General features: G+C 42.8%; 3 protein-coding genes across 3 annotated transcripts in view; 2 read left to right on the top strand and 1 right to left on the bottom strand.

The window, feature by feature from the left end:
• Positions 1-2,810, bottom strand: part of LOC310784117 (multiple epidermal growth factor-like domains protein 9) — a 71,693-nt gene extending 68,883 nt beyond the window's left edge. The window contains exon 1 of the mRNA XM_083645097.1: positions 2,341-2,810. Coding sequence (XP_083501223.1) covers positions 2,341-2,665 — 325 coding nt within the window. The 5' untranslated portion in view covers positions 2,666-2,810. The remainder of the gene's footprint in view (positions 1-2,340) is intronic.
• A 726-nt stretch (positions 2,811-3,536) lies between these two features.
• Positions 3,537-8,564, top strand: LOC310783540 (serine/threonine-protein phosphatase 6 catalytic subunit). Its single transcript, XM_083644423.1, has 7 exons — positions 3,537-3,627; positions 4,621-4,716; positions 5,390-5,455; positions 5,544-5,685; positions 5,826-5,905; positions 7,007-7,216; positions 7,751-8,564. The coding sequence occupies exons 1-7, from the start codon at positions 3,553-3,555 to the stop codon at positions 7,997-7,999; spliced, it is 918 nt and encodes a 305-aa protein (XP_083500549.1). The 5' UTR covers positions 3,537-3,552; the 3' UTR covers positions 8,000-8,564.
• A 1,413-nt stretch (positions 8,565-9,977) lies between these two features.
• The window catches only part of golga1 (golgin A1), a 30,063-nt gene continuing 27,361 nt past the window's right edge, over positions 9,978-12,679 (top strand). The window contains exons 1-2 of the mRNA XM_083643960.1: positions 9,978-10,078; positions 10,757-11,067. Coding sequence (XP_083500086.1) covers positions 10,939-11,067 — 129 coding nt within the window. The 5' untranslated portion in view covers positions 9,978-10,078; positions 10,757-10,938. The remainder of the gene's footprint in view (positions 10,079-10,756; positions 11,068-12,679) is intronic.

Genomic DNA, 12,679 nt, shown 5'->3' with positions numbered 1-12,679 from the left:
TAGCTTCACACAGACACCCTATGAGAAGAGTGGTAGCCTCACACAGACACCCTATGAGAAGAGTGGTAGCTCCACACAGACACCCTATGAGAAGAGTGGTAGCTCCACACAGACACCCTATGAGAAGAGTGGTAGCCTCACACAGACACCCTATGAGAAGAGTGGTACCCTCACACAGACAGACACCCTATGAGAAGAGTGGTAGCCTCACACAGACACCCTATGAGAAGAGTGGTAACCTCGCACAGACAGACACCCTATGAGAAGAGTGGTAGCCTCACACACACAGACACCCTATGAGAAGAGTGGTAGCCTCACACACACAGACACCCTATGAGAAGAGTGGTAGCCTCACACACACAGACACCCTATGAGAAGAGTGGTACCCTCACACACACAGACACCCTATGAGAAGAGTGGTAGCCTCACACAGACACCCTATGAGAAGAGTGGTAGCCTCACACACACATTCACACAGACACCCTATGAGAAGAGTGGCAGCCACAATAGAAGCCTGCTTTGCACTGAAACAAATGAGGAGCGTCTACACAGAAGCAAGAGAGAGGGAGGAGAATTATCAGTCAATGTGTGGAATACAGTAAGACAGAACCACTGAACCTTGATCTGAAGGGTGAATATGAATCAATATACATAACTTTGATATAGACCCACTGGTACGACACTGAAAATGACATTTTCCACCAAGTGAAATTAATGGAATTTCTGATTTAAAAATACAAGAAAGTAAATGTGTTAACCTCTTGGCATTTGTTATAAAATAGATGTATGTATTATGGAGAGTTGGCCAAAAGTCAGTTTTCATTTCATTGTGACATAAAATTAAACGTTTCGTTCCAAAATGATCTTTTTTCTCTAAATGACATATTGATGGCTGGTCGTAAACGGAAGCACATTATGGTAAATGGACTGCATTTATATAGCGCTTTTATCCAAAGCGCTTTACAATGTGCCTACATTCACACACCGAAGGCGACCAGCTGCCACGCGAGCAATTCTGGGTTCAGTGTCTTGCCAAGGGACACTTCGACATGCGGACTGGAGGAGCCGGGGATCGAACCACCGACCTTCTGATCGGTGGACGACGCGCTCTACCTCCTGAGCCACAGGCGCCCCACATTATGGGTTAGTACTGAAGACATTATGCTCATAAACACAGTCCATTTTCGGAGGACAGAGACATTAATTGCCGGACTAATTTCAGGTTGCGAAATGTGCTTGCCTTTTGCGTTTGTACAGCAAATGCATTGCGTTCCAGGCAGAAATATAAAAGACCATATTTAGCGGGAGGGGATAACTCCCTACTCTCTCCACCCAAACCCCATTTTTCCACCTAGACTTCCAGAGGGGGGCCCAGAGACAGCCAGCAGCACAGGGGCCATGTTGGACGCTATCAGGTGGCCTGTCGGGAACAACACATCCACATGTGTGGAGATGAGAGGAGGGGCTCCCGGCCGCTGTCATCCCTCATACATGGCTGCTGGGTCTGCCTGGCCATTTTGGTTGGATGGGGGGGGGGGGGGGGGGTATTCCTTGTTGTGCCATACAAACACAATGGGGGGCAGATGAGCAGCAGGGTATAGCTTATAAACAGCTTCTTGTCAGAATGAAACCAGCACAAAAGGATCACAAGGCGTACATGGTAGCTCTGTACACTGGGGGGGTGGGGGGCTAAATTCAGTGAACAACAGGATAAACCTTACACCCCCTTACACACCGCCCCCCCCCTTTCCCAGCCCACTGTCATATCTGGCACCCTCGCCCCTATAATAAGAAAGCGCTCTGGTATGAGGCAGCATAAGAGACGAAGGAAACCACATCATATATGTTTATATTGTGGTTTTTGTGGGATATGGAGGATTTGGTGGTTGACAGATTGTCTGAATGAGGGGGTATGCCATGCAATCCGAGAGGTCTACCCATTGTTGCAATCTGCTCTCTGCGTCAAAACCACGGTGCGACCATCCAGCTCGTAAATAGTCTTCTTTTTCCACACAGACTCGCTACGTGGATGTGAACGGATCGGCGACTAAAACGACATTCAATTTAACGTAGCCCGGTTTTTTGTTTTTTTACCATCAATATCGTCCCCCAATTGTTGAGCGTCATCTGTATGATATGGAAAACCTGGATGAGTTTCGCCAATCTCCAGATTTGAGTCAAAACGTAAAGGCTAACGTTACGGTCTATGACTTTTGTGTCTCTATTGGTGACTATTATGACATGGCTATGTAATCTAATGTTGACTGTGTGGTGAAATGCCTTGTGTTTATGCTGCAACCCAAATCCCAAAGCCAAGGCATCTTATTAGTATCTGCTCACCTTGGCTGTTCTCGGTTGAGGTAATAGATGTGGCGATATTATCCGCAGACCAGGCGTCGTTGGCTGTGCGCTGGGAAACCATCGCCACCATGGTCTGCAGCATTTTCTCTGGAGCAAAGACCGACGTGTGCGCATCAGTGGATCTCTTTAGTCTGGGTATCGGCGCTGTTATTTGGTCTTTACTTGTCGAGAGGGTTCCTGTGCCCGGTGCGCTAGTCGTAATGGTAGCAGCTGCATCGTCAGATTGGATGCTAGGTGCAGCTTCAGAAAGCCCAACAACATACACGTACAAAATAAATAGCAACCCCGGAGATATGTACATCATTAAGGAGGTTAGGTTAGCCTCATATTCGATTTCAGCTCTCCATGTAAGCCCCGATAATGCTGGTCTCCCTCAGACCCTTCCCTGACTGGACCAGGCGTCGTACTCCACCATTGATGTCGTCGGCGGGCGGCTGGACGCTCTGTGCTGCTCGATGCTGCCCTGATGCCCTATGAACCAGTCTGCTCTTCACGCGCTGTGCAGCCTACCTTGGTGCGCCACAGATTGACACATTCGCGAGCCAATAGGAGCCGTGGAAATCTCTCTCTGGGCGTTGCTTCACTCACCGGTTGGACATTTGCTTTACCTCCTATGGAGAGACACAAAGCAACGTACATGTACATTGTGAAACCAAACCGCTTCAGAAAATTATCAAAACATAACCCGGTTCCATTCATAAATTTAGCTACTTATGAGAACATATATTGTAAACATAACGAGCTTGGAAAGCACGCCAACAAAACTAATATACTAGCCGACAGGTAACGTAATTAGTCCTATAACAAGGACTACACACCTATTTTTGTCAAAGACATGAACCATTACCCGAATTAAAAACTATGATCATCACTACTTAGACGAGAAGGCATACATATACACGCCCTTTTAGGTTAGGCTCTGTGATGGTATGGATGGAGACATTAGGTTTTACAGTGCATACTTAGTATCATTGGTTAATGCGTTATATTTCTCCTAAATATATGACATAACAGACAGAGAAATGCGTGTCTGAATGCTTATACAGCTTGACAGACGTTCATAAATGAAAATTCTCAAGTAAAAGTGCTATATGTAAATGCAGACGATAGATGGCAGTAGAGTGTAGTGAACCTGGATGCAGAGTTACAGGAAGTTGCGTGCGCAGATAGCGACTAGCTGGGTGTACAACAATGGCGCCTCTAGACCTGGATAAGTATGCGGAGATTGCAAAGCAGTGTAAATACCTCCCAGAAAACGACCTCAAGGTAACGTTAACTTAGATGTGGGTTCATAGAAACGTTTATCTTTTATTAAGTCCCGTGCTAACCTAAGCACATAGTGTTACATCACCGCTGTTTGTTTTTGTGTTACAGTAGCTTAGCCAAACTAACGTTAGCGTTAGCTTGCGGTGCTAACGTCATATCGGCCAGGAAGACAAAACTGTAACGAAGCTGTCAAGAGTAACGTTAACACTGGTCGAATGTTAGCTATTCTTTTACCGTTACATATGATCCAACTACTGCCAAATCACAGTGTGTACATGAAAGGTTGTTTCTATATTCTGGTGGAGGACAATTGTGGGAATAACTCGTATCAGTTGAACATAATGTAACGTTAACCTATGTTGACTGTTAGTAGTAGTGTAGATTGAGGTTCCTGGTTACAACTTAGACCCCTCGTTGGGAAGAATGCAGACATGGTCAGAAAAGTATGGGAAATAATGTACAGTCTGTTACAGTAACGTAACGTTAATGATACAAATTCGCCTTTTCCACTTCCCACCCAATTCACCCATGTTGTGTCTAAAAGGAGGACGTAACACAGGTGCAAGAGCACAACATTAATGATGGTTTCCAACTTGTAATCTATTTGGTGATGCAGCTTCGGTGTTACTTCCTGCCTTTTAGACACAAAATTGGTGAATTGGGTGGCAAGTGAAAAAGGCTAATGGTGACACAGTTTGGTCGTTTGACAGTGTCATTCACATGTTGGTAGTGGTTGTGAAGTAAAGTCTGCAGCAGTAGAGTGACCTGGCTTAGTTGACACTTGACTGTCATTGTTGCCCAGCATTTTTCAGCATGCATGCATTGAACACCAGCTGCAGCCCTCACATCTTATTGAGAGATAAATGCATGGGTTTTTGATATGGAAAGTCTCAATGTTTCAGCCAACCCCCCCCCCCCCCCCCCCCCAGCATGAACTAAACACACTGCAGATGTTGCTGACAGCTGTATCTGTTTTGTTTCCAATCTGCACAGAGGCTATGCGACTATGTGTGTGACCTTCTGCTGGAGGAATCCAACGTCCAGCCAGTTTCTACTCCTGTAACAGTATGTGGGGACATACATGGACAGGTAAATGCCAAATGTCAGCGGCTGCACCACTTAAACATGCCATCTATGGGCGTCTGGGTAGTGTAGACGTCTGAAGAAGAGCAGTCACTCTGCTCCAAACGTTACCACCCGTGCATTAAAAGAAACTTCACCTGGAGCCCTTGCAGTGTGCGAGCTGTTTTATGTCTATTTCCAGTTTGTCTTCTTCTAGCTCTGCACCTGCCCGATTCAGCTGGGATGTGCGTGTTTTTCAACTTGCTTCTAGTGTAGACGACATAAAAGCACTGTCAGGTGAGAAGAAGCGGAAGGCGACGTTGACATGTATCAGAGGAAGCATGTGCTAGTCTACAACTCTCCTCAGATCGGCAGAGGGGGTGGAGCAACGAATTAGCCAAGTACTATTGGGGAGAAAAATCAGAAGGTGGGGGGGAAACGCCAGCTATATTCACATTCTAGCATTTTCTTGCCGTTGTTAGTAAAATATGTTTTCAAACATTACGTAACATGTTGAAATATCATATCATTTTCTACTTCGAGGTAGGCGATTTCACCAATTTTAAAAACAGAACAACTGGCAAAAGGTATCCAAAAAGAAATGAATCCAGATGTACTGCAAAAGTCACAAAATTATGATAACAGTTGGGATTTTTTGTTATACATTTGTTGACAAAATGTTTATCTCTTTGTTTCTCAGTTTTACGATCTTTGCGAACTGTTCAGAACCGGCGGCCAGGTTCCAGACACAAATTACATATTCATGGTTTGTATATTTAAATTGCTTTCAAATGGTTCTTTTGAAAGTGGAGTTTTTGTATCATGTTTACAATAAGGAACCTCTGTTGCCTTAGGGCGACTTTGTGGACCGAGGATATTACAGCCTGGAGACGTTCACCTACCTGCTCGTGCTCAAGGCGAAATGGCCCGACCGCATCACTCTCCTTCGTGGAAACCACGAGAGCAGACAGATTACCCAAGTGTACGGCTTTTATGGTGAGACTTCACTTATATAGGTTGTTACCGGCTTTTTGGTGTTGTCACTTGTCACATATTATTATTCTCACTTCCTGAATCAGTGCTTCTCGTTTCAAGTAAATGAGTCCTTTCTTCTGTTGTTGTTTTTTGCATTGCAGACGAATGCCAAACCAAGTATGGGAACGCAAATGCTTGGCGATATTGTACCAAAGTGTTTGATATGTTAACAGTTGCAGCAGTAAGTATTGTACCCAATTACAGGAAACCACCTCAAAACCACACATGTTGACATCTGATAGCCAGCTTGGAAAGTCTACCATAGCAAAATGCAGTCTGGACTCATGCTCATATTCAGCTATTTTTTTCATGTGTTTTAACTGGTATGAACACCACAGAAGAAGAGTTCAGACAAGTCATGCTTCGCTCAACTTAGAGGGACTGGAATCAGTTTTGTTTTAACAAATTGTTTGTGTGCATTATCCATTCTAAAGTGGGAAATGGAAATGGAAAAATACATGCTAAAATACTCAACAATAGCACAAGAAACTGTCACTTAAAACACTTCCTTTGGGGTTCTTGACGGAGAAAATAATAACTTCACATCCAAAAAAATAGCAACAAAAACGCAATCAAGGGATCACTCATGCACAATATTGGATTTTCTTTGTTGCCGATATCTGAGATGCTCATATTTTATTTTCAAACTCTTTTGGTCGATTGCGATACAGATATATGCACACATTTTCCCTCCACCTAATTTCAGAGAACATAAAGTCTCTCCTGTAGTATTAATACATTATTATGCCTACTCTTATTGTGATGGCCCACTGGCAGATGCAGATATAAATACAATGCTTGTAAAAATGTACACATTCACTGGGCAAAATAAGAAAACTACTTCAACTTAGGTTATGTAAAACATGCCATATATATATTTTTTTTTATGTAACATTTTCTTTCAAACAAAACTAACATTCATCCTACTTAAACAGGCTTGGATGATGCTCTCCCTGAGACAATCCTGACAATAGCCAGCACAACCTGTCATATCTGCAGAAATGTTTGTTTCGCTCTGATGCCGATATTTCATTTTAAAGCCTTTATCGGCCAATGCTGGTGCTGATATCGTGCATCCAGAGATTCTACACATTTTTCCAATTCATATACAAGACTTAGTGTGACATCCTAACACTCTTTTAATTCATATACAAGACTTAGTGTGACATCCTAACACTCTTTTAATTCATATACAAGACTTAGTGTGACATCCTAACTCTCTTTTAATTCATATACAAGACTTAGTGTGACATCCTAACTCTCTTTTGTGTGTATTTGTCAGCTGATGGACGAGCAGATCCTGTGCGTTCATGGAGGCCTCTCTCCTGATATCAAAACCCTGGATCAAATCCGAACCATTGAGCGGAACCAGGAAATCCCCCACAAAGGCGCCTTCTGTGACCTGGTGTGGTCGGATCCAGAAGATGTCGACACCTGGGCCATCAGCCCCCGAGGAGCCGGGTGGCTCTTTGGTGCAAAGGTCACAAATGAGGTGAGAGATCACAACAATAGACATGTTGTTTTACTACAGATGGGACGGTATATCCAAATTCAATATATTTCAATATGAAAATTTGACAATGCGTATCGTGGGTTAGAAAGATTGAAAGATCGGTATTAGGTCCATTTTATTCTATACAGCCACGATACAATGTAATAAAAGTTCAATGACAACAAAGTTTGACTGTGCAAAATTCTGTTTATTTCTAGAATGTAAACAATTAATCAAATGTCAGGACAAAGTGAGAATAAGCTTGTGAAATTGTGATGGTCAAGCATGTTGCATCTCATTTATGATTACTACAGCAGAATAACATGGAGCAAATATTGCAAGTTATTTGTTTGCCCCATGATGCGTAAGGTATTTTGTATGGCGATGTATTGAATTTGGATATATCTGAGCGAATGAAGGTGAAGGAGAGGGAGAAGCAAAGTGCATTCGGCTTGTCAACACTTGCAGTGTCTAACATCTCTTTCTCTCCTCCTCCTCCTCCTTTGTTCCTTCACAAAAACAAAAAACGTCCAGTTCGTCCACATCAACAACCTGAAGCTGATATGCCGGGCACACCAGCTCGTCCACGAAGGCTACAAGTTCATGTTCGATGAGAAGCTGGTGACGGTGTGGTCGGCCCCCAACTACTGCTACCGCTGCGGCAACATCGCCTCCATCATGGTCTTCAAAGACGCCAACACGCGAGAGCCCAAGCTCTTCAGAGCGGTGCCGGACTCGGAGAGGGTCATCCCGCCTCGAACCACCACGCCATACTTCCTGTAAACGGCGACGAAACTCGAAACGGCCCCGAACACCACAGACAAGGGACTACAGGGACTGTGTATGGTGGCTGCATCAGCGCTTGTGAGCCCATATTAATTTTGTATAGTATAGTAGTACATTTAGTATCTTTTCAATGAACCCCCGCTCTCCGTGCCAACTGTCTGCAATTCTCTCTGTGCATTTAATACCATTATTCCGCAGGACAAATCACATTCTGAGGTGATTCAGATACAAAACGATTTCTGCATTGACTAGTCTCTAAGCCTACGGCAAAGGGGTATTCGTGACAGCGCGCAGCGCTCAAAGTTCAATGTAGTTGAACTTTCTGCGCACCGCGCTCACCGAGCGACGTGCGCTCCACCGTTGGTTTCAGAGCGCAGTGCTGCTGTTGTCGCGTCCTATCTGAACGGGACTAGACAGCTGCAAGTTGTCCCCCTAAGTGTTCACCGCATCACCATCAACGCCTTGTAAATGTTTTCTAGACAGAGTAGAAGGATTGAAACAACACAGAAGCCAACATGTAAACTTGTAAAAGTTTGCTTATTTAAAAAAAAAATCCATTATAGTTGACCAAAACAAAAACAAAAATCATTGAAGAGAAAATCACAAGGTGTACTATATACGATGTTATATATGATGTTTCATTTTATTTTGTTATGGAAGTGTATTAAAGTTGTGTGTAAGATAATGATGAAGCTCTGCACAAAAGCAAATTTGCTTTTATTAAGGTAAGCATACTGTTTAGTGTTGTAATGTGATCTTATAAATAAACACTTAAAATTTGAGCATTAATGTCTAACAAGTTATTGTAATATCTGTGGTTAAAATGTGGGACTTCCAGACTCTGAATCAGTTTTACTTCTACTTATTGTATTTGTGTATTTCAGCAGTTTTTCTTGCATTATTCAATATAATATACAATTTATCAATAACAAAGTCACTTCACCAAAATGGGAGAAATAATAAATAATTACCGCATTCTTAGACAAATGACATTCACTCAGTAAATCTAATATTGGGTCATAAACTCAAATGTCAGTCTATTCATTACACAGGGTATCTGCGGGGTATTGAAAAATATTAAAAGTTGATCAATCAATTTAGGGAAAATGACGGCCCTTAAAAGGTATTAAAAAGTCTTAATTGCCATTTGAGATTTATTCAATTTGATAGCTATTGTGCTGATGGTGTTAAATGGGCATATGAGCTGCTTGATGTGTAGGGTTGCACCAAAATGAATGACCTAAATCCAGTCAAAGACCATTGATAACTATCAAGATAATTAACTTACTCCAGATGAAGGAAGCCCTTGTCTGCTACACAGGAACAGCATAAAGGTGGGAAATCATCTTGTGTTACACAGACACAACCAGACTAATGAATAGTCAGATAGCAGGCGAGCTAGCTATACTAGTGCATATGGCAGCTAAAACGTCACCAATCTGACAACTACTTCCTGGAGTTTTTGTGGTTGACACATCTTTGGTTTGTATTGTGTTCATGTATCATTCACATGTGCATTTAGTTATCAATGCAAAATATGACACTGCTGCTACTGATAGTAATCATCAGTGGCAAAGTCCAAAGTATCAAGTCTATCACTGATGATGTCACAATCATTAGTAGGTATGAGATAATCACATCACATTTCAGTCTATGTCATCACTGATAATGTCACACATCATCATCATCATAAAAATTGCCTAGGTGGGCGCCGGGCGGGCAAAGACAATGAGGCAGATGTCAACAAGAGTGAATTTTACATTTCATTTAGAGTGGTTTGCCATGGATATTTATTCAATTTGTGTATTTTATCGATTTTGAATGACAGCTTTTATTTTTGAAAAATACCTGACCGGAAGTCAGAAATTCTTCAGACATTCCTGCCCACTTCACACTGGCTGGGATGATTACGTGTAGCTTTAGCAGTAAGCTAGCTCTCTCAGTCGAGACAGCGGCTGGATGATGGCCATTATGATAGACATTCTTGGAGTAGCGTTCTATCTGGAAAAACAGCGAGCTTGCGGACATTGAGCAAAGCAGAGCGCCTTGGACTGAACTGTTTCATCGAAGTGAATGGTATGAGAAAGGCAGATTCAGTGAGCGAGCTAGCGACAGCTACCTACAGCAGCAAGTGGTGCTAACATTAGCTCTCATTGTTTTTATGGCTAGAGACGGTAGCGGCTAGCACTCTGCCCAGCTGGCCAGCAATTTGGGAGCAATTTAGCATACACTTAATTTGGCAGCGCAGTAATAGCGTTACACCTTTCCATTCGCGTTTAATGTTGACAGTGGGAGAAACGATAACCTTTACTCTGAAGCAAATGTCAGCACAGTGTGTGTGTGTGTGTGTGTGTGTGTGTGTGTGTGTGTGTGTGTGTGTGTGTGTGTGTATATATAACGCTATATCATTATTCGCAATATAATTGCTAAGCATAATAAATTGCTTAAGTCATTAAAATGTATATAGGTTAAACTTATTCAACAATTCAAACATCCCCAAGGTGAACAGTTTGCATTGGAAAAGTAAACATGCCAACATCATGTCACTAATGATTGATGTCAACCCCCTCGCCCAGTGACAGTGTCTCTGACATTGTCATGTTTGAACCATTGAGTATACAATACAAATCATGTGAATGGTTTGAACAAAAATGGCTACAGCAGAAAAAGAGCGAGTGATGTCCACTGTCATCCCAGTGTGTGTGATACTCTACATGTCTACTCTTGCCCCCCCCCCCCCCCCCTCCCCACCAGATGTAGCACAATGGCAATAAAAGCACCTTCTTCTGTTGGACATTACCACACCAGGACAAAGCTGTGTTTCAGCTCCCGAAGCCAGGAAGCCTGAACTCCCTGTCAGCCAGATCCTCGCATGGTGCAGGTCCTCCACCAGAACCTGTGAGCTGCATCCAGAAAGAGGTCCTGAAGGAACAGAGATGTTTGCCAAGCTGAAGAAGAAGATCGCGGAGGAGGCGGCCACAGCGCCTCGGACCGGCGGGCGCATTCCCCGCTCCATCAGTAAGGAGTCCATCACCTCAGTCGGGGCCGACTCCGGGGATGACTTTGTAAGTATTGCGCCAGGGTGGGAAATGATCACTAGCCAAATGCTTCTAAATCTCTGTCCCAAGAGTTAGTAGTTTATCATCACCATTTATTGATTTATGTTGAAATGAGCTGGTTTAATTTGATGTGTGATCACACCTACAGTTGGTTCCCTTTGGTCTCAACCAGAGTGGAAATCTTGACTTTGGTGCATTTTTGTATTTGCTTTATTTAGATTCATGCTGCCCAACTACAAGTGAACCAGGGCTTGTAAACAAAAGTCACATGACTCACACACACATAGCTTGTTTATTGGGCAGTTTTGGTAACCTGTCATCCTGCCAGATTAGAGATTTTGATCAAAACAAATCTGATTCCAGTCTGGGACTGGAATCAGATTTGTTTTGATCAGTCCTGTAACTGTAGCTAAGCATGCTGGACTTGTCTGTAGTCTTTATTCTCTGGTTTTCACAACAGGTAAGAATGCATGAAGAAATAGCTAATTAATATGAACTTCAAATCAGTACACACTGCAGTTTGTTATGCTAGGCTTTATAAATGCATGCCATGCAGAATTGCTGGCTAACAGATGTCAACACACATCTCCTAATACCCATAATCCCTTGCGTTTTGGTGTCGTTTATTGTAGTTGGTCCTAATGATGGCAGTTCTCTTGTTACAGGACTGACACTTGCATTTTCAGGTGTAAATTGACGCGCTCCTATAGCACACTACAGGCATCAGATACCAAATACAAACAGCACAGAACCACCAACCAGTAGTCTGTTAGGAGAAGGTCACTATATGCAGGCAGGCACAAGCATGCATGCTTTACAGGTACCCACATTTTCTATGATCCTGAGTTAACTTGCCTTCTGGCTCATACTTCTATTTCAATTCAGATATATTTGTGGATGCAAATTTCAATGACTGATCAATAAAAAGTGATCCCGTAGTTTTCAGCCCGTCAGTCAGAGGCTGTTGGAATCGTCCTACCTGTTTGTCGTGCACGGGGATGGTACAACCCAGAGAATCATCCTAATCGTCCTGCCTTATAACATCTAGGGACAAACATTGAAAACTAGCTTAGGCTATAAATGTCAGGATATATACCAAAGACTGTTGCCTGTGAATGCTCTATGTTTATGTATCTGTCCGCCCTATAGAAATAAACTTTTCAATCAATCAACCTGTCTGTCGTGCACGGGGGATGGTACAACCCAGAGAATTGTCCTACCTGTTTGTCGTGCACGGGGATCTTACAACCCAGAGAGGGCACTCTCGCTGCCTGAAAATGATACAGTGTGTCGAATTCTAACAGTTTAGTCTCAAAAGTGGAGATTTTGATCAGAATCCTTCACACACCACCTCACCTCAAAAGCCATATCCAGTGCACTCCTCTTATAGTGATTACCTTGGGACGGGTCAAATTGATCACTATAAGCGGATGATCATTATAACCGATTTTTTCTTTTTCTTTATTTCTCATGCAGATTACCATCTAATTGACATGTGTATATGTATTACATGAATACAGAACATATAAAGTAAAGGAATGTTATCGAATGACTTTAAAAATCCATACAGAAAGTTAGGTCTCCAGAGACGCCGCCACCTCTCCACAGACAGAGATGC

Source organism: Poromitra crassiceps (genome assembly GCF_964638095.1).
Source record: "Poromitra crassiceps genome assembly, chromosome: 10".
Taxonomy (NCBI): Eukaryota; Metazoa; Chordata; class Actinopteri; order Beryciformes; family Melamphaidae; genus Poromitra; species Poromitra crassiceps.
This window is presented reverse-complemented; position numbering and strand designations above follow the sequence as displayed.